Source organism: Rhinolophus ferrumequinum, chromosome 22 (assembly GCF_004115265.2).
Source record: "Rhinolophus ferrumequinum isolate MPI-CBG mRhiFer1 chromosome 22, mRhiFer1_v1.p, whole genome shotgun sequence".
NCBI classification, from domain to species: domain Eukaryota; kingdom Metazoa; phylum Chordata; class Mammalia; order Chiroptera; family Rhinolophidae; genus Rhinolophus; species Rhinolophus ferrumequinum.
In genome coordinates, this window is record NC_046305.1 from 24,473,409 (window position 1) to 24,493,896 (window position 20,488).

Sequence of the window (20,488 nt, forward strand, 5' to 3'; positions counted from 1 at the left end):
ATATTTTTCCTTATATCACTCAGATTTTCGAGTATAGGGTCTAAAATTAAGCTCCATAATAGAAAATATGGATTCTTTCCTCGCCACCCAAATCTGTGATTGTGGGTGGATACCCACCTGTGCATGAGTGTGGGCCTCTGACTGCCTTACGCTTTCTGGGACTCCATTTTTCCTTTCTTCCTTCTCCTTCTAGAGTTTGGCCAGTAGGACGCTGGACAGAGAGCCGGGGTCAGCCCCGCGCTGGTAGAATGGAGCAAGATTCTGTATGGGGTGAGGGTCATATATGTGTGTGTTGGGGAGTGGGCTTCACTGTGTGTCACGCGGGGGACTCTGCCCGCTGGACCAATTGTCAGGCGGGACGGCCTGCGGGGTGTCAGGCAGGGTCTCTGGTCCCACTCCCCACACAAAAACGCAGGACATGGTGAGGCCAAAAAGGAACACCCACGGAGCCATAGGTAGGGGACTCATACCACTATACTCTCACTGGCGGCTGGGTTGGAGACACAGGAACCAGGAGCAACACAATTCTCAACCCTCACTGTGCCGCTTGCAGACTCAGCCACCATCTTCTTGCTAGCTCCCCCTTTTCTGCTAGCGTAGCCACAGCAGTTATATTAGTGCCCAATGGCTCACTGGTTACAGCTGACGGCCAACTAGCCACAGCTGCTGGCCATTTGATCACAGTCGATGGCCATTTACTACCTGAGCCAGCACCTTTCTATGTGAGGCCGAGAGCCTGGAAACTGCTTTTTGGGGCTCTGTCCCCACACTGTGTGACACAGAACTGCTAAGATCATTTGGGGAATGCCCGGAAGTCCTAACCAGGTCGTGACCAGAAGACCACCTAACTGAGGTAGGGAAGGAGGTTTCTACAGTCGCTCGGCAGGTCAGCACCCTCTTTGCTATGGCACGCGCAGTTCCTGACAAGACTCTGAGGCTTTCAGGGGAGCCCAGAAGAGGCCAGAGTCTTTCATTCCTCTAGGGAGTGAAAAGGGAAGAGCCACAGACCCCCAAGTTCAAGGAGGCACTGGAGCTGCTAAAGGGGCTCTGCAGAAGGGTTATAAAGAGTGGACTCAACCCAGGCTAAGCATCCTAGGGAGTGGGGGGCAGTGTCCCAGGTGAGCAGAGCTGTGAGATCAAGAACTGAGAAACACCCCTGCCCCTTGTGCCCCAACAAATGCACATCAACTTCATGCCATGCTCTCAGCCAGGTGTTCTACATCTGATACCTGGTTATATCCTCAACCTATAGGTTTGGTGTCACTATCCCCATTTTCCAAATGAAAAGAAATATGAAGGTAACTTGCCTAGGGTCTTGTACGTAGAAAGCAGCAAAAAGGACTCTTTGTGCTCGGATACCCTGTCTCGAATCCTACAGTTGCAATGATGGAGGAGTCCCATGTAACAGTCTGCCCAAGGTCAAGGGGAAGCAAATGGAGGCAGCCAGGAAAGCTGAAGGGGAAGGAAAGCAAGGGATTTGCGAGAGTCACGTGCCCCTGGCTGGCCGCCATGCCTATGGGAGAGTGTCCCTTTAAGAACCCAGGTGTGGGTCAAGCCCTGCACATAGTTTCAGTTTTGGCAGCAGCATCCAGTGTCCTGCTGGCAGTTTCTAGGAAGGCAGGGGTTGTGGAGTGGCCAGCAGGCTATCCCTCCGAAACTGAGTCGACGGGAGAGAAGGAAGTGGCTAAAAGTAAGTGTGGCTGCTCTGGGATCCCCGAATGGGATGCCATCTGGGAAGGGCCTGGGATGGTGGCTCAGGCAATCCCCTACATTTTACAACTGCCAGCCTCCTAGAGTGGGGTGAGGAGGATAAGGGCTGCAGCATGTGTGACTGAGTGTGGTTCAAGAGTAGAGGTGCGTATCCCAGAGGGATGAGTCAGGACAGACGTGTGTAGAAGCCCCCACCGTTTTTTTTTTTGCAAAATTTCCGCAGGTGGGAAGAAGGAATGTCTGTGGTCAGTATGTGTAGTTATTCTGTAAGTTTGGTCTCTGAATGCCCGACTAACGCCTCCATAGGTTAATGGTATAACTTCAGGCAAGTCATCTAATCGCTCTCTGGGCCTCAGTATCTTAACCTATAAAATGCGGATAAAAATTACACCTAGCACTTAGGATTAATGTGAGGTTCTAATGAGAAAATATGTGTGAAATTGCTTTGAAAACTCTAGAACAAAATAATGATTGTTTGGTGTTTTGATTTAGTCAATTACTCAAGGACTTAGCATCAGACAGACCTGGATAAGATAATGCATATAAAGTGCCTGGCATATAGCACCCTTCTAGTCTTTGAAGCTTTCCTCCTCCAGCTTTCTGGCAAGGGCTCAAGTAGCCCCTTTCAAGGGCTTGAGGAGGATCTGAGCTCCTTTCTAATGTCAACCCAGTTGTGCTTCAGCAGATTCTTACCACATCGAGGCATAATGTGTATCACCGTACCATCGTGCTCTTGCTAAGGTGGGAAAAGTGAGGCCCTCCCAGGGTAAGTGAGCAAGGCGGGCAGAGCCCCTCCTAGGCACAGGCTCCTCCCAGAGTCTAATGCTCCTCCTGGCTCCGCAGCCGGAAGCATCAGCCATAGGCCTCCCCACCTCCGTGCTCTCCTCGTCCCATCCTAACAGTATCCCCAAGCCAGCCATGGGACCCTTCGGCACAAGCGCAGTAGCTCAGCTGTGCAAGCTCCACCCCCATCACCCCCAGGCCTGGGGCCACCCAAGCTGCTGGCACTGTTTTGGACAGAGACTTCACCATTGCTCTCTCCTTCACTAGGGGAATTACAGGTTCTTTAACATCTGAAGAGGGGATATGGCAATTCCTGGGTTAGGGTAGAAGGCAGCTATCTGATCTGCTCAGAGCCAGCTCAGGAACTCTCATCCATCCTTCTCCCTGGCCTGGATTTGGTGATGTAGAAGAAAGAGCAATGAACCAGGAGTCAGGACAGCATCCAGCTGTGTGATCATTGCCTGTCCCTTAGTACCACTAGATCTCTGTGGCATTATTTTATAAACAGTGTGATAGCAACAGCTTCTGCGTAGTCAATCTACTTACCCTGGGCTTTCACAACTTCACCTCATTACCACCTGAAACAAACCTGGGAGATAGGCAGGGAAGATATCATGATCCCATTTAAGACTCCCTGAGTTACTGAGAGTGGGTACGTTCCAACTGACAAATGATGACATTTTGGTACAGCCATTTTGATTTGGTCATGGGGATATTTTGACATCATCTAGAAAACAAAATACCCAATTTTTTTTAAAGTAATATTATCCACGCATGTACTCAGCAGAGACCACCCCCGCCCCCATCTATATCTTGCCCTCTCTCTGGGTGGACTGGGGCCAGGGTTCCAAATTCTCTGGCATTGACAAAGCATGATCGGAGTAGAAAGAAGCTTTGGACGCAATGTGTCTAGTTACAGGAAACAAATATAGCATGCCCTACACACGGTAGGTGCTAAATAAATAGCAGCTATTATTATTTTTCAGGAAGAAATTTCTCTGTTGGCACATAACTCTGGGTTCAGGTGTCTCTTCATATGAACTACATTTCCTGTGAAAGGCAGAGAAGAGAACTGAACTAACTTCCCTAAGATTTGATTTCCACCTCCACAACTGTTTCCCCTCAACTTTAAGACCCTTTACAATACAGCACAGTAACAAAGAGTTTATACTCTTGATCCAGAATACCTGAATTTGAATCCCATCACAGTCACTTACCAGCTTAGGCAAATTTCTTACTTTTCTATGCCTCAGTCATCTCATCTGTGAAATGATTTTGCCCATTTAACTCTATCCCTTAGGATGTCTGTGAAGGTAAATCACTTGGAAATTACTCGGTATGTGACAGCTATAATTACTGTCCCCCATTTCTGACCGAGTCCATAGCACATGTCTCCTCTTTCAGGCCATGTTGATCCAATCTGAGCATCTCACCCCATTTTCAAAGGACTCCCAGTAAATAGACTTGTATTCTCCTCTCACTCTAAGATGAGAAAAAGAGAAAATTGTGTTGATTCTAGAGAGTAGATGGGACAGAAACTAACATCTTTTAAATTCTGACACCATACTGTAATATACGTATTTTCATTTAATCCTTACAGCAATTCTTTATACTAGATGCAATTGTCTCCAGTTTGCAGATGAGGATTTGAGTCTCAAAGAGTTTGAACAGACTGCCCCCACATCACATAGTCCCCAGGTGAGAGCTGAGAGCCAAGCTGATGAGTCCATGCTCTGTGCCACTCTCCAACTGCATAGCAACCGTGAAAGTCAAGTGCACGGAACTTCATCCTCCTGTGCTTGAGTAATTGCACCCTTTTACTGTTGAAGAGCACTTTATACTATTTAAAGTGCCTCAGTATTCATTATCCCATTATCCCCTTCCATATTCCCCCATCCCATAGTAGCCCTTCAACCTAGAAGAGTCAGGGAGTATGATGCCCATTTTACAGATGAGGGAGTTGAGCATAAGTGGTACAGTTCTTCTTCTGTAGCCTGTGATAGAGCAGGACTCTAGACTCCGGGTTTTCCTCCATCTTCTAGGCTCCTCTTCATGCTACTGTCCCTTGAGTCCCCAGAACCAAAAAAGCATTTGGCAAAGTGAGAGAAATCAGTCCTGCTTTTGTCCTTCTCAGAGATGTGAAGGAGGTAACTATTCCAAATCTGATCAGTCTTTGCCAATCAGCTGGTCCTTGCCAGGCACTCTCAAGCAAGGCCCTCTGGGGATTGATCTAGTTGGCCCCTGCCTTCCAGCAGTCTACCGTCTGGTAAAGTGGATGAGATAAATGTCTGCACATCAAGTAGAATGGGGTGGAGTCAATAAAGGGAGTTCTAAGTCTTTGTTAAAAGACCATCTGGAAATGCACACGGTTATTCCCAGAGCACCATGGAACCAGTATTTCAAATGCTTAACATCTGCTTAAGTCTTCACTTTGATAAGGATGGGACTAGAAACTCTTGAAGTTTTCTAGCTCATACATTCTTCAGACCCCTTGGCTATTTTCTCTCCATTCACCTGCCCTCTGGAGTTCCGATTCCCTTGCCCCCACATTGCCTTTACTTGGAGATTCTCCCACACTCCAGGGCTTACATAAACTATATAAATTCTCCTACGCTCTTGCCTGTTATTGCTAGTGTGAGGCTGTTCGAAATCACACAGACTGCTCTCCTTCCCTAGTTTCCAGGCTCACTGTGCTCGGCCCCTGCACCCATGGGAGATGAGAGTGTAGTCCTAAAAGGATTCAGGCAGCGAGTGAGCAGGGGAAGTAGGGAACAGGGCCGTTCAGTCCAGGCCAAGGAAAGCCACCCCCCAGCCAGGTCAGCCTCTCCCCACTTCTCTGAACTTCAAGCTTCCTGCTCCTCTAAGTTCACACTCATAGGAAGTTCTCAGAAACTGCAACTTGGTTTCAAGTCCCCAGAGTGAATGCTCTCTGTTCCCTCTGAAGCCCCTGGGACTGTGAGCCCTTAGTGACCCTCTGCTGTGTACCAAACTGATAAAGAGCCCAGAGAGCTGAAGGCCGTGTGGCTCACCAGCAGCCAAGCCAGGCCCTGGTCTGGATCTCCCTCCCTCTATAAAATGAAGAAAACTAAGATTAGATGAACAAAGATTTGGACCCCAAGCTATGGTAGCTGAAGATCAGTCACTCTAACTGAAAGAGAGCTAGTTAGATTAATTTTATAAGGAGACAAACTCTATTCTCCAGCATGCCCTACACCCGTGCCCCAATCCACAGTTGCGTAGACATATGTTATGAATACACCAGGGGCAGTAAGTTGGTAAAATGAGAAGGGTCTAGAACATTCTAGCCTCTAGCCTCAGCAGTGAAAAAACAACTCCTATTTTAAGAACCAAGAAGGTGCCTTCCTACAGGATATACTAGCCTATGAATATACCAAAAGAACATGCTCCATGCTCATCCAAGGAATGATAATAGGATAGTGATCCAATTCTCTGAGTCTTGGGACCAAGAATCTCTGCACCCTTAGATTTCCCATTTGCAACGTGAAGATAATAATATCTACCTCTTGGGTTATTGTGATGATGGATGAAGTCATGTAAGAAAAGAAGTTAGCAAAGCACCTGGTGTCCAATAAGTGTTATGCTCTTTCCTTCCTTCCTTAAGCAAATCCTTTAAGCCCAGTGTCAGCCACCATGGAACTAGGACCTCCTTAAGACCTGAATCTCCCAGGTTTGAGAGGAAGTCTGGTTTTGAGAGGAAAGGGTCTCTAACAGTTCTCAAGGCCCAGGTTTTTCTCAGGTGTTAACAGAGAAACTGTGCTTCTAGTTTGGCTTTGGGCAAAGACTTCCTGCTCCTGAGAGTATGCGTGCCCTTGCCGTCCCATCATGTCCCCTGGGACCGGATTATGTTTCCTCACCAAAGTCACTGTCTGCCAGATTTGCTCTTCTAGCTCTGCACACTTGCTGCTTTCATCCCTGGACTGAGGCTGTGCAAAGAGTAATGTATATGTGTGTGTATCCTCCCACCAACATGGACATCTACAGCCAGCCAAGCATGTCACACATGACAGGAAGCCTAGGCTGGAGGTCGGGACCCCCATGGGAAGACCTGACATCTGACTCTGTAACCCAGAGCAAATCACTTTTTCCAGAGAAGGGCTGCATTCACCAGCTGAACCCATGGGAAGACCCACCCCTGTCTCACAGAAATGTTAGGAAGGTTGCTTATGTAAAGGTGAAAATAGGAACCAGAATTGAGGAGTGCCACTGCTGGTTTGGGCTTTTCAAACAGCAGGTGGCAGTTTGTCCTCCCAAGGCCAGAGCAAATTGCAGGTGGTAGAATCCCTGGGACTCTGCAACCATCACATCCTCCATATTTTAGAGGAGACAGACTTCCCAGCTTTCTGACAACCTGCTCCTGCCTGGGAGCCTCCCCCATGGTGACTCTGAGTGCCCACTCAGGTGGTCTCCCAGCCAGTGTCCCCTGGGCCCATCCAGGTTGGGGCTGACGCTGGTGTCTAGCTACGTCCCCACTTCAGAAGTTAATCATTGGCCTGGAGTGAAAGGTCCAGGGCAATTAACTTCAAGAGAACTTCAAGCTGCTATCTGATACCCATATCTGTTCCCACCGCCCCTAACCTACTCCCCTTCCCTTACAAAGAACTGGAGAAACAATACCTTTATCTCCACAAGGAAATAAAAAGGTTCTTTGCTGGGAAATTCCCCTACGGAAAAGAAAGAACCAAGATAAACAGCTCTATTGCCTTTGGCTCAAGCTAGTGAAGGGAGTCTCTGGGAGGGAAACAGGGGCCAAACAGTAAGGGGTTCCTGGGGGATCCGTCCCAGACTCCCTGCTCCTTCGAGCTTCCTTATCTTTATGGGGGCTCGTCACTGCCCAGTGCTTGTTAACGTGGTTCTCGCCTTTAACACTCTTGTCAAGTTTATTCAAAGTTTAAAGCCTATCAAAGTCCGTGGGAATGTGGGGACTCCTGTCTTGTCCCCTAGGCTGCAGATGGGATCCTGAAGACAGCTGTCAGGCTGGGTCCTGGGACCCTCAACCCTCCCCAGCCCCGGGCTGGGTCTGTAGATGTGACAAGGTCCACATGTGTTGCACCATCTGAGTGGCTTTGTCTTGAATTCTCCATCTTCGTCTGCCCAGCCTCAAGGCAGGATAACAGAGGCCAGAACATCTACGCTTTTAACTCTGACCCCATAACCAAGTCTCTGGGAAATTGTGGACAAATCACTCAGCATCTCAAGATCTTGATTTTTTTACCCATAAAATGGTTAATATTATATCCGTTCTGTCTTATTGAAAGGGAAGTTATAAAGCTCCAATGAAGTAGTGTAGCTAACAATGCTTTGATAAGCAATGGGGGCTCTAAAATAACAGGGATAAGCTGCTGCTGTATTTGAGGTGCAATGCAGCGCAGTGGGAGAGGTTAAGAGCTTGGATTTTGGAGTCAGACAAAGCTGGGTTCAAATCTTGCCTACCTCCCCCACTCCCACCCTGTCCCCCCACATACTTGATCCCTGTGTGACCTTGAGAGAAAGCACTTAACCTTTAAGCTTTCATTTCTTCCTATGTAAAATGTGGAGAAGAATACCCATCTCATAGGGGGTGATTTCAACTTTAAATAAGATAACACACGTATATCATTTCACACAATGTCTGAAACAATTGGTAAGAGAACAATTGATGGTAGTTATGACCGTCATTGTTACATTTGCAACTTTAATCCTTACTAGGCTTCCTCTATGGGTCTTGGTTTACTCATATGAACATACCATAAAACATGCCAGCCCCCCTCCACCTCCCAAGGATGTAAGGAGAGCAGCTGAGACAGAGAGATGGGGCCACGTGTACCATCCACAGAGCTGTTCCTGATATCTTACAGCTCCTGTTCAGGACCGTGCCTCCCAGGCAGGGATACAGAAGAAATGGCACTTGTGTCCCTATCCCAAAAGAGCTTGCAGATAAGTTGGGAGGATAAAAATCTACTTTATAACTTTTGAGGAACAAAAAGCACTGTCAGGTGATGGGTCTTTGAGCTCCAATGGGAAAGTAGGAGCCGTTCTCTTTCAACAGGATTTATGTCTGTTACTGCACATACAAAACTAAACAGGTATAACAGGAATTCTAAGGTCAACTAGTCTTGGAAGACACAGGAGCTTCATCCCCTCATTCTATTGTTTTTCAGCGACCAAGCAAGAGATTGGCCTGGCAGCACTGCCATGCAGGAGCCATCAGCCATGATGCTTCCCTTCCTTGCCTGCCTGCTGGCTGTCTTCCCAGGTGAGTCTGCGGGGTCGCAGCCCACTCCCTGAAGGATCCAGTTCCTTGGGGATACTGAGATCAGGCCCATCTCCAAAGATGCCCCTTTCAAAAGTTGTATTGCCTTGAGAAGTAGTCACACATACGACATGGCAAGGCCATGTCTGAAAATGGGTTGGGGATCAGAAATGGCAATTCCTTATTTCAAGGCCAGGGATCTGCTCTTCACTGGGAATTATAGAAACAACAACAACAAAAAAAACAAACCTTGAACCAAGCATCTCTATGAGTTGTTATGGGATTTGGGGGAAATGACATCCTTTCTGGCTCTCAATATTTTTATCTGGAAAACAAAAAACTAACCTACAATGTGTTTTTAGAAATATAAGGAAATAACAGACAGCAAGTGCAGAAGTGTAACACCCTACAAAGTGCTTTTTTTTTTTTAATAAACAAGGGATATCATTAAATATGTTTGCATTCCATTGTCCTTAAAATGGTTGCCATTGATTAATTACAATTAGAGTTTAATAATGCTTAATCAATCCTTTTACCCAATAGCAGCATTTTTATCTAGCTGTAGTACATGTAAAATCCACAGAAGGCACATGTGTTAGGCGGAAATTTCATCTCCTCAAGGTAGGCTGTCAGGATCCTTTTAGCAGGATCGTTTACCTCCCTGGCCTCAGAAAGCCTATCTTCTGTCTCCACAGTGGTCTCCATGAAGAGTCCCATCTTCGGTCCCCAGGAAGTGAGCAGACTAGAAGGCGGCTCAGCGTCCATCAAGTGCTACTACCCAGCCACCTCCGTCAACCGGCATTCCCGGAAATACTGGTGCAGGCAGGGAGCCAGGGGGCGCTGCACAACTCTCATCTCCTCGGACCGGTATGTCTCCAAGGACTATGAAGGCAGAGCCAACCTCACCAACTTCCCAGAGAGCAACTCGTTTGTGGTGGACATTGGCCATCTCACCCAGAATGACTCTGGGCGCTACAAGTGTGGTCTGGGCATTACCAACCAAGGCCTGTTCTTTGATGTGAGCCTGGACGTCAGCCCAGGTGAGGATCCAGCCTCCTTGGGCTTCTGGGGGCAAGTGAGAGGGAATCATTTCAGGTGCAGCAGGAGGGCCTGAGAAAGCATTTCCTGAGAGGGAAGGGTGTCCTGGCATGAGGTGGGGGAGGCTGTGGGTCCTTCTCTATCCGGACGCAAGAGCGTCTCATAATACAACATGGGAATGAGAAGCATAACACCTACTTGGGTGGGGGAGCCTTTCTAGGTCTTCAGGGCCTATAACATTTTAGGCTTTCACTGAGGCTCTAGCTTGGAAGAGCATCAGAAGGACAACTTCTCTCGTTGTGATTGTTGCCAGTGGGACAGGAGCTCTATGAGCTGAGGGAGGTAGAACAGGCCGGGAGAGATTTAGAGGTGTCCTTAAATTCCTGCCATTCGTGCATCTTTTAGACCAAGACCTCAGGTTACCAGAAGGTTTCTTTTAACAGACTTTTTTTTAAAACCTGGGATCCATTAGTCCACCAAAACTCTCAGCATAAACTAGATGATCAGTTCTTGCCCAAAGGCCAGGGACCTGAAGGGATGGGCCACTGAACAAGCCTGTTCTAGTTGAGAAAAGAAAACAAAGGAAACAAGTTTCAACGACAAGAGCATTTCAGATAATCAAGGGAAATTAAAAGAGAAAGCGGTCTTAAGGGAGGAACTTTGGAGGGATTCCCAAAGATATGTGTTGCTCCTTTGCGATATTCTTCCTTCATTCAATAAAGAGTTCATTCATGTGGTCATGGAAATTCATAAACTTGAAGAATCTTAAGAGCCGAGGAGAGCTTGGAGTTGACCCAGTGTAGGGTGTCCAGAAGAACACTGGAGACAAGGGGTATGCAGCTTCTGATCAAATGGCAGAAATTAATTACTTCTCTAGGAAGCCCATTCCATCTTTAGACTGTTCTAAATTTTAGAAACTCTCTCACAATACACTGAAATCCACCACCTTATACTTACATTCATTCTGTTCATTTCAACACATGTTAATTTGGGCACCTACTGTAAGGGCGTCAGGCTAGGCACTGCAGGAGTGTCAAACATGAGTAAAGCACGTCTTTGCTCTGGGGGGGACTTTCACTCTGTGAGGAACATAATTAACTAGACAGAAGACTAGATGTGTAAGTGATACAGACGTAAGTATCAAGAGAGCATAGAGGAGGGAGAGAGATTTGTGCCAGCTTGGGGAGGGCTTCATGGAGGAAACAGAAATAAACCTGGGTCTTGAAAGACATATTCTGACAGTGTCCCTCTGGGGAGGAGGACATTCCAAGTGATAGGCACCCAGACCTTCACTGGGAACACTGAGCAGTCTTATGTGGCAGAAAAGTGAAATCATAGCTTATCCCCCACCCCTGATCTTGCAGGTCTTGGTTTCCTAAATGGTACTCAAGTCCACACAGCGGACCCGGGCAGAACAGTGACCATCGACTGTCCTTTCAGTTCTGAGAATTCTATGGAGATGAAGTCCGTGTACAAGAAGATAGGCCCAAACCGTATCCTAGTCACCGACTCCAATGGGTACGAGCACCCCGACTACAAAAACAGAGTCCGCCTCACTATTCAGGATACCAGCCAACTAGCGTTCAGCTTTGTCATCAACCAACTCAAGCTCAGCGATGCTGGGATGTATGTCTGCCAGGCTGGGGATGATTCCAGAGGGGATAAAAGCAATTTTGACCTCCGAGTGCTAAAGCCCGAGCCTGAGCTTGTTTATGGAGACCTGAGGGGCTCGGTGACCTTTGACTGTGCCCTGGGCCCCGAGGTGGCAAATCTGCCCAAATTTCTGTGCCGAGTGAACAATGATAAAGGCTGCAGAGTGGTCGTCAACACGCTGGGGAAGAGGGCACAGGACTTTGAAGGAAGGGTCTTGCTTATTTCCAAGGACAATCGCTCCTTCATGGTACATATCACCGGCCTGAGGAAAGAGGACGCAGGACATTACCTGTGCGGAGCCCACTCTGATGGTGAGCCTCAGGAAGGCTGGTCTACCCAGGCTTGGCAACTCTTTGTCAATGAAGGTGAGACTTGAAAGGGGGAGAGGGGAGAGGTGGCGTGGTCTGACAGGTGAGCGCCTAGCTCGCTCCCTGTGAGTCTATTCAATATTCATCAGTCAGTTAACAATATCTGCTCACGGACAAGCCCTGAACCAGATGCTCTGTGGACAGCTGTACAGGACAGCTAGAAAACACAGACTCTGCCTCATGTTACCTCCTAATTCTTCTTTTCTGTCATCAAAGGCCTTTTGATGGCTGTTCCTGAAAAGAAATAAGGATAATGCAGCTCCTGATTGAGGCAAGACAGTAGATTGTTGTCTGGGTTTCCGAGAGCCAAAGTGAGGACTTAACATGGAATCCCAGTGCCATGCAGGGCTTGCAGGGGCCATCTGTCCCTTCTCCCTGACCCGTAAGCAGGATAGCACCTCATGCCTCACACTCGGGTGGGAGAAAGGGTGGCTTATCTTGGTCCCAAAGCTTTCTTGGGAAGACAATGCCCATGCCTCTAAATTTTCCTCTCTTAGGGTTATTTGTTATTCAGCATGATCTGGACTACTTAGCTAGACTTTGGCGAGCCACCCACGTGGTGAAATACTTACATCCCTTCTCACCCAGAGCACTCTGCTGAGTTACCCTGCAGAGTAAATGTCACTGCCCGTGTGACTTCTAAGGGGCGCACACTTCTTGGCCATCATTTCTCTGTCAAGCTTGGGGTCCTTACCACATGCCTCAGCACCTTCAGTCGCCCAGGGTTCTCACTGAACCTCAGCATGAGCTTGGAGAAGGACCGTCTTTCTCTTTGAGACTGTCCTAAGGGTCCTCAACAATTAGACTTATCTCTAATATATTGTTTATATTTTAAATCATACCTTTCTCAATTTTCTTAATTTGGAGAAAATTCATCTGCCTGTGTCTATGAGACAAGCTAATAAACACAAAAACTGATATTAAGGAAGAGTTTGTAAGAAGCCCAAAGAGAAGGGCTGATAGTCTCTCCTTAAACTCCTTGCAGTCTCTGCTCTGAATCGGTAGGGAAGAGAACGAGACGCCCTGACAAGTGGTGAAGATCACTGGGGTCTGGTTGGGTGGCCCCAGCTACAGTCTCTGTGACATAGGAAAGTCTTTCTCACTTTCTGAGGGAGTGAGGTGATTAGTCTAAACCTCACTCCTCACCCTGGCTGACACCATGGGGACGAGTCTGCTCAGACCACGTTGCCATCCTTTCCTCCCATCTCTGTCTGTGCTTCTAGAGACGACGATGCCCCGGATTCCCTCTGTGGTAAAGGGTGTGGTAGGCGGCTCTGTGGCTGTGCTCTGCCCCTACAACCCTAAGGACAGAGACAGCCTGAAGTACTTGTGTCACTGGGAAGAAGCTCAAACTGGCAGCTGCCCACAGCTGGTGAGCAGCGAGGGGCTGGTTCAGGAACAATACAAACAGTATGAGGGCAGGCTCGTACTGTACGAAGAGCCAGGCAATGGCACCTACACGGTCATACTCAACCAGCTGACCCCCCAGGATGCTGGCTTCTACTGGTGTCGGACCAGTGGTGATAGTCGCTGGTGGTCCACAGTGGAGCTCAAGATTGTCGAAGGTAAGAGCTGAACTGGGGCGAGAGGGAAGGGAGGCAGCCCCGGACTCCTGCCGTCAGCTGCAGACTCACCCCCCAGACACTCTTCTTCCTCCTTCACCCACCTCTATGCTGATGGGACAGACCTAGGAGAGAGCCCACAAGTGGAGAGCTCATGTTTTCATAACTAACAAGTACCCTTGCCTGCACAGACCCCACAATCTTCAGACTACCACACATGGCACTTTCTATCATCAAGAACATTGGCCTCTTTTAAGGTCTATAGGGTGTCAGCTGAAGTAGAACACAGCTCTTCATGTTGAGTATAGAAAAGAAGGGCCAGGAAAGCAAACTGAAGCCAGTGTGCAAGGTTCTATGTTTTATGATAGGCTGATCGCTTCATGGTGGTCATCCATAGTAATTATTACACAGGTGCGTAGTAACATTTCTTACGTATCCAGTATGATGTTATTCACAGTGCTGTCCGAAGAGGGACTGGGCTGTGGACACAAGTCCCCACCACCATCACTTCCCTGCAGCAGCAGTGACAACTTTTGTGCCTATTTCTCTCCCCCTCCTTGTTCCAGGAGAACCAAACCTCAAGGTACCCAAGAATGTCACTGCCTCGCTGGGAGAGACTCTCAAGCTCCCCTGCCACTTACCGTGCAAATTCTCCTCCTATGAGAAATACTGGTGCAAGTGGGGCAACAAAAGTTGCAAGGCGCTGCCCAGCCAAGACGAGGCCCCCAGGCAGGGCTCCGTGAGCTGCGATGGGAAGAACCAGCTCATCAACCTGATCCTGAACCCAGTCACCAAAGAGGATGAGGGCTGGTACTGGTGCGGGGTGAAGGACGGCCTCCGATTTGGAGAGACGATGGCTGTCCACGTGGAGGTCAAGGAGAGGGTAAAGGGTAAGTCTCCAAGGGCAAGGCCTGCACGCCCCCAGGGACCTCAGAGAAAGGGTCCTGTCTAATAGCTCTCCCTCGGGTTGGGGGTAGGGGGCCAGGTTTGGCTCTCAAATGCTGGGGTCAAAGGAGACTTAGCCTCATAGTACCATTTAGCCCTGCAAAAACAGCATCCCAAATAAACACACAACCTAAGGAAAAAGAAGAGTTGGTTTGCCATTTAACCTCAGCTTCAAGACCAGTCCCATAGTTGCCCCTTCAGACCATTTTAAGCCTTCCCTGTATGTAGAGATCTTTATATAGAAATTTCAAAGTCACTATCATATGCAGTACACTCTGCCAAAGCCTGCTCTCTCAAAAGAGGGCCAGATACCTTCAAATACAAGGTCTGATAAAGAAAGTTAAGACAACCTCTTCTAGCAAGCTTGCATTTTAAGCATCTTTTAAAAATGTCACATGAGATATTTTATCCCTAATGAGGGTATTTTTAGTCCCTCTGGAAGTGCTGTTTTGTCTGGGTCAGGTGGGTCTGGTTCATGTAGAGACCGAGAGCCAAGTTACCACCAGAGGGCAGCACTATGGCACCCAGCTCTATAGTCAGGAGGACTTCAGAAGAGTTTCAAAGCTGTGAAAAATCTTCCTGTCCCTAAATGATGGGTCAGCCCTTACACACAGTTGGATCTATGATATAGAGCCTTGTACATGGAAATTAATTTGACTTTAATGGGACAGAGGTCATTTGTGACAAACTAGAGGAGACCATCACTCCTCCCTTTCTAATGTCATCCTTGACCCTGCACTAACAGCTTTGAAATCTCACTCTGACTCCTCAGACTCCCTTACCTCAAGGACTGAAAACATAGATAAAGAGCCATAACTCAGCCCGCTCTGCTCTCAACAGGGTCCAAAGATGTCAGCCAAGTGAATGCTGCTCCGGGCAAGAAGGTAATAGAGCCGGGGTCCAAAGATGTCAGCCAAGTGAATGCTGCTCCGGGCAAGAAGGTGATAGAGCCGGGGTCCAAAGATGTCAGCCAACTGAATGCTGCTCCGGGCAAGGAGGTGATAGATCCTCATGTCAGGAAGATTGAGAACAAAGTCATTCAGGATTCCAGCCTTTTTGCGGAGGACAGAGCAGTGAAGAATCCTGCAGATTCAGCTGGTGGAAGCAGACCATCTGAAGACCCTGGCAGGTGAGGAAAAATCCAGGGCTTCCCACTCGGACAATATCCCAGAGGCCAAGTACCTGAGGCTGGGCCACCAGGTCTCAGCAGGAGAGCCTATCGGCCTCCTGATAATGCCGACAGCCCTCACTGCCTCTGCTTCTGCTCGGGAGGGGCCAGTGGTGCTCTCTGCCTTTCTCCCAGGGCTGGGGTGCTGTTTGCCATCCAATTCAATTTCCTAGGCCTGGGATGCAGAGCAGACCCATCCTTGCCTTTGCCATGTCTGGGAATGCTTCTTAGAAGAGTAGAGCCAGAGGGCTGTACCAGGAGGAGGGAGTGGATTAGCCTGGAAGGAAGAAGTAGCCAGAGCCAACCTGCCAGCCCCTCATGGGATCCCCAGGTTTCTCATTCCAGTGACTAACTCAGCCTTTCTTCCAGCTCTTCAGGTCAAGGAGGGAGCTCCAAAGTGCTAATCTCCACCCTGGTGCCCCTGGCCCTGGTGCTGGCACTAGGGGCTCTGGCCGTGGGAGTGGTTAGAGCCCGGCACAGGAGGAACGTTGGTGAGCCCCCAGATGCTCCCTGCCTCCCACCTCCAACCCGTTGGGGGTAGGGGGTGCTACCATGGTCCCTGCTCTTTTTAGGCTCAAGAAAGTGTTCTGGGAAAGCCAGGTGGGGAAAGATAAGCCCATAGGTACCCACAATTTACATTAAGTGCTGCTATCCAAATGCTGTCTCTGGAGGGCCATCCATGATTGCTCAGGGTCTAAGTTCAGAGGCAGGGCTGCCAGGAAGAGGAGAGCAGGGTGCTGGGGGACTGCACTTCCAGCCTAGTTTGTGAACTAATTGGCTGTGTGACTTTGGGTCCCCATTTCATGCCTCGGTTTCCTCATGGCTCAAGTAAGGCTCAAAGGGCTGATGTGAGAAGCCAGAGTAATAAAGAGAGATCTTGGATTCTTGAGTCTTGATTATCTGTGAAAAGGGACTGGGGAGAAAACTCAGAGCATTTCCAGTCTGCTTTGGGTCATAGTCAGAGGTGAGCAACCAGAGGACCTCCCCCTCCTTCAGCTGTCTTGTGGGGCTCCCTCTGAGTGTAAAAGCATGTCCTGTTCTCATATGTCCCCAATCCCATCCCTGCACCAACTCCTCTTTCCCCTGGACAGACCGGGTTTCAATTAGAAGCTACAGGACAGACATTAGCATGTCGGACTTTGAGAACTCCAGGGACTTTGGAGCCAATGACAACATGGGAGCCTCTTCGGTCACTCAGGAGACATCTCTCGGAGGAAAAGATGGTACGTCCCTCATTCAAGGGGATGCCTGACCCCTGGGAGAGCAAGAATTAGAACTGACTCTGTGTCTGGGGTGGGAATACGAGACCAGTGAAGGTTAACACACCCCCTCTCTTCACACAGAGTTCACGGCCACCACGGAGAACACCGTGGAGATGGAAGAACCCAAGAAGGCAAAGAGGGTAAGGATGAGGAAGGAGAAGGAAGTCTCACTTGCATTACAAGGAAATATAGCATGAGGGATCGCAGTTAGACTACAGGAAAAACTACCTCAAAGTCAGGGCTGATATCAGAACAGGGAAGGTAGTGTAAACAATGTTCAGGAGAAATGTTTGAGGGCAAGACGTATCTTCCTGGTTGCGGTATTGATGTGGTTGGGGCAGAGGTAGGAGGTGGGCTGTGTTTATAGGCTGTAAACATGCAGGAGGGAGAGAGACTGGGAGAGGAGGAAGGCAAGTAAGATTCAGCCAAAGGATGGGAAGGTCAAATATCAAATGCTGGTGATTAAGTGGGTGCTCCTCCTCCTGGGCTGTGAGGCCCATGAACTTCAAGTCACCCACCCTCCCTTGAGCGCTTGCTCAGGACCAGGCTTTTGCCAGGGCCTGGAAGACATTTGCTGGTGGTGGACAACTTGATAGTCACTAGAAGTTCCTCTCCACCCAACCAAGTGCTACACTACTTAAAATCCTGCCAGGAGTGATTCCTGCCTTTGGGTCACATATTATCCTCTCCTGTGCCTCCCTAATCCCAAGGCAGTAACATCTGTTATCATATCTACCCTCCCTCCCTCACAGAAGCAGAGACCCCTGCATTTGGAACAATTAGACAGTCTTCTCCTCTAGCCTTGGGTTGTGTCTCTGGGCTTCTGGAGAAAGAAAAACATAAACCACTGTGGTTGATGCTAGCCTAGACCCCCTTTGCCCTCATGAAATGTGTGGGCAGAGCTTCCGGGGACAGGCCCAGGCAACAGAGGTGGTTCCACTCCATGTGTTGGAAGGAGGTAGTGAGACAGAGGGAGATATTTTTAGAAGTTGTTACTTTCTGTTTCTTAAAATTAGTCCCTTTTGGTGAGGATGGGGCTGTAATAAGAATAGCGGGTCAACACAGGCGTGGGTCGCTTGGGCCAAGATCAAGAATTAGGATATTTAACGTGTCGTCTCCCTCCGACCCCCACCTGCTGAGCCAATGCTCTGAGCACTGACTCCTCTTCTGTTGCTCCCTCAGTCCTCCAAGGAGGAAGCTGACATGGCCTACACTGCCTACCTGCTCCAGGCCAACAACATGGCGGCCAACGTCCAGGATGGCCCCAGTGAAGCCTAGGCTGAACGCCAGCTGCCTCCTCCTAACACCCTTGACAATCACCTTCAGAATCACGTTGATCTTCAAGGCCCTCAGCTTCGGGGGCTCCACTGCCTGCACTCACAGTCCACGAAGGCTTTTCCTACTTGTCCTCAGAGTGTCCCCTGGTCCCGCCTCAATGGCATCCAAGCCTGGCCTCATTGTTCCTATTGAGGGTGAGGTGATGTGAGGAGTTCTCACCTGCAGTTTATTTCTAATGAGAAAATCTAAGGTGTGGCAGGAAAATTGAGGTCTTAGAGGGGCCTTGCCAAAAGAAGAAAGACCCAGAGGGTGGGGAGATAATTTTAGAAAGTGGGGCCATTCAGGGCTCCTTTGAACTCTTATTATGGGATTTCAATAGGATGCTCCTCCCGACTCCACCCTTCTGTCTCTCATTGTCTCCCTCCTTTCCATCCTCTCTTCTTTTTTCCTTCATTGAAAATGCATATTTGAATCTTCACCAGAATCCAGGTGCTCTACTAGACATGGGGACAGAGGCCGCACACCCAGCCTGCAGCCTTTCTGTAAACATCACTGAGTCCTTGGAAGACATAGCCTCCTGGTGTATTTATACTAACTACAACGTGAAACTCTCATCAGATGTACTCGCCTCTGCCCATATTGGGAGAAATCATAAAATGCCTGGAACTCTGAGGCCTTAGGGATCATGTATCATACACGGGCATACACACAACGAATCACAAACACACATTCTCACCATGTTACAGCTGTGAGAAAATTGATGTCCTGAGAGGTGTGGAGGTGTGCTCAAGGACACCAAGTAATGTACCCCAGTGTCAGAACTAGATTTGGTGTCTCCTGTCCTTTTGTCCAGGGATCTACAAGAGCCCCTGCTCTCTTGGTGGAGGCAGAGTTCTAGAAAAAGGAGGAGGGGGAGGGAAAAATGTAACTGGAGACTGGTTTTTCACAGGCCCCACCTCAGGGAATACAACTCTTTCCCTTTCTGTCACTCACATGGACCTAAGAGAATAAAATAATGGTCAAGCACTCGTAGCCCCTCTATTTGAAGAGTTCTGAGTAGAAGGAAAGAAAAGAAGGTATTTGATGGTGCCAAGAAGGGGCTGATCCCCAGAGAGCTAAGGTTTAAGGTCTTTTTCCCTCTGAGCTCTGTACCTCCACAAGCTGGCGCTTGCTAACAAATCAGTAATGTAACTTAATAATAATTAAAGACCATGATTGTCACCGAGGAGGCTCAGACTGCCTTTGTCCTCCATACTTCTGTTTCCCAGAGAACCCTTTCAGAGCAGTTTGCTTTGGTTCCACTGTCAGGTACCCCAGGACATTTGTCTAAACCACAGTTTCCTCCATCTCCAACACTGAGCTGAGGGGGGACTGGGAGACTGCCTCCAAGTGGGACCAAGATTATCTTCAATAAAAGAATAGTTTGGGGTCTACACCAATGATCAAACCCCTAAAGCTTGTGTAAATAAGAGTAAGTATGACTATTTATAATAGAATAAACTAAAAGCAGGTATAACCAGTGCTCCTCTTAAGTATCTAAAAAAAAAATCTTGGTAAAAACATCCATGGAATACTTGACCTTGAATCTCACACCTTCCTGGGTACCCTCCAAGATCAAAAGGCTGTTAATCAAAACAAGTAACCAAATGAGTAAACTCCCTTCATAGGAATACCATGTAGAAGCTAGTTAAAGGATAACTTGGATTTTAGATGACTTAGTGCCCAGTCCTGAGTTGATCCAAAGTCTCTTGGGGGACCGTGATTAGATAAAGGACTCTCTTGTCTACTAAGGCCATTCCTGGGTTCTGGCGCTAAACCTCGTCATACCCTATAAGACCCCAACCCACCCCAGACTCCTCCTCAGGGCCTCTGTCTGTGGACAATTCTCTCTGGGAGAGAGTTCTTCTCAGCCTTCTATCCTGCCTGAGGTGGGGAAGAACCTTTACTTGAACATAATGCTTCTGGTGCCACGTACTTCCTAAGTCTGTCCTTGACACGACTCAGACTTCAGTCTTCCTTGGTGTCCCCTCCAGTCCCACCAACTGCAGTGCCCAGTCCTGATTTTTGGGCTCCTCCCCAGCCAGGAGAGGTGGTCATCAGGCACATTTCTCTGTTCTCTACAAAGTGGATGCATATCTAGCTTCTCCTGGAATGAGAGCAAATCATTCCAGGAGAACCAAGATTACAAGGTGTGTCTGAACCTGTCATGGTTGTACCCCAGGGAAGCTGCTCTCTGACCTACCAAAGGATCATGGATGAGGCAGAAGGATGAAGGCACAGCTTCTGTATTAATGCCGGTAAGCTGCAAGCCAATCCTGAGCTCATGCAGCCTATCCCAGTCCCTAGAATCAAAGGCTAAGAAGTGTCACTAAAGCTGTAGACAATCTTTCATTATTCTTGATTGACATTATCAATAGGTGATAGCAAGTATAATACTGTACTGCCCAAAGTCCACCTGCTCCTTATGCTGC

At 48.4% G+C, this 20,488-nt stretch overlaps 1 protein-coding gene across 2 annotated transcripts; it reads left to right on the forward strand.

Moving 5' to 3' along the window:
- Window positions 1-1,532: 1,532 nt before the first annotated feature.
- On the forward strand, window positions 1,533-19,243 carry PIGR (polymeric immunoglobulin receptor). 2 transcript variants are annotated; one of them, XM_033092105.1, is made up of 11 exons: window positions 1,533-1,690; window positions 8,652-8,746; window positions 9,439-9,783; window positions 11,146-11,799; window positions 13,026-13,367; window positions 13,931-14,254; window positions 15,150-15,438; window positions 15,847-15,968; window positions 16,569-16,700; window positions 16,821-16,879; window positions 17,922-19,243. In XM_033092105.1, the coding sequence occupies exons 2-11, from the start codon at window positions 8,686-8,688 to the stop codon at window positions 18,015-18,017; spliced, it is 2,424 nt and encodes an 807-aa protein (XP_032947996.1). In that variant the 5' UTR covers window positions 1,533-1,690; window positions 8,652-8,685; the 3' UTR covers window positions 18,018-19,243. The 2 variants fall into 2 exon arrangements, with proteins under 2 accessions (XP_032947996.1, XP_032947997.1); XM_033092106.1 differs by having other exon boundaries at window positions 15,207-15,438.
- Window positions 19,244-20,488: the final 1,245 nt, after the last annotated feature.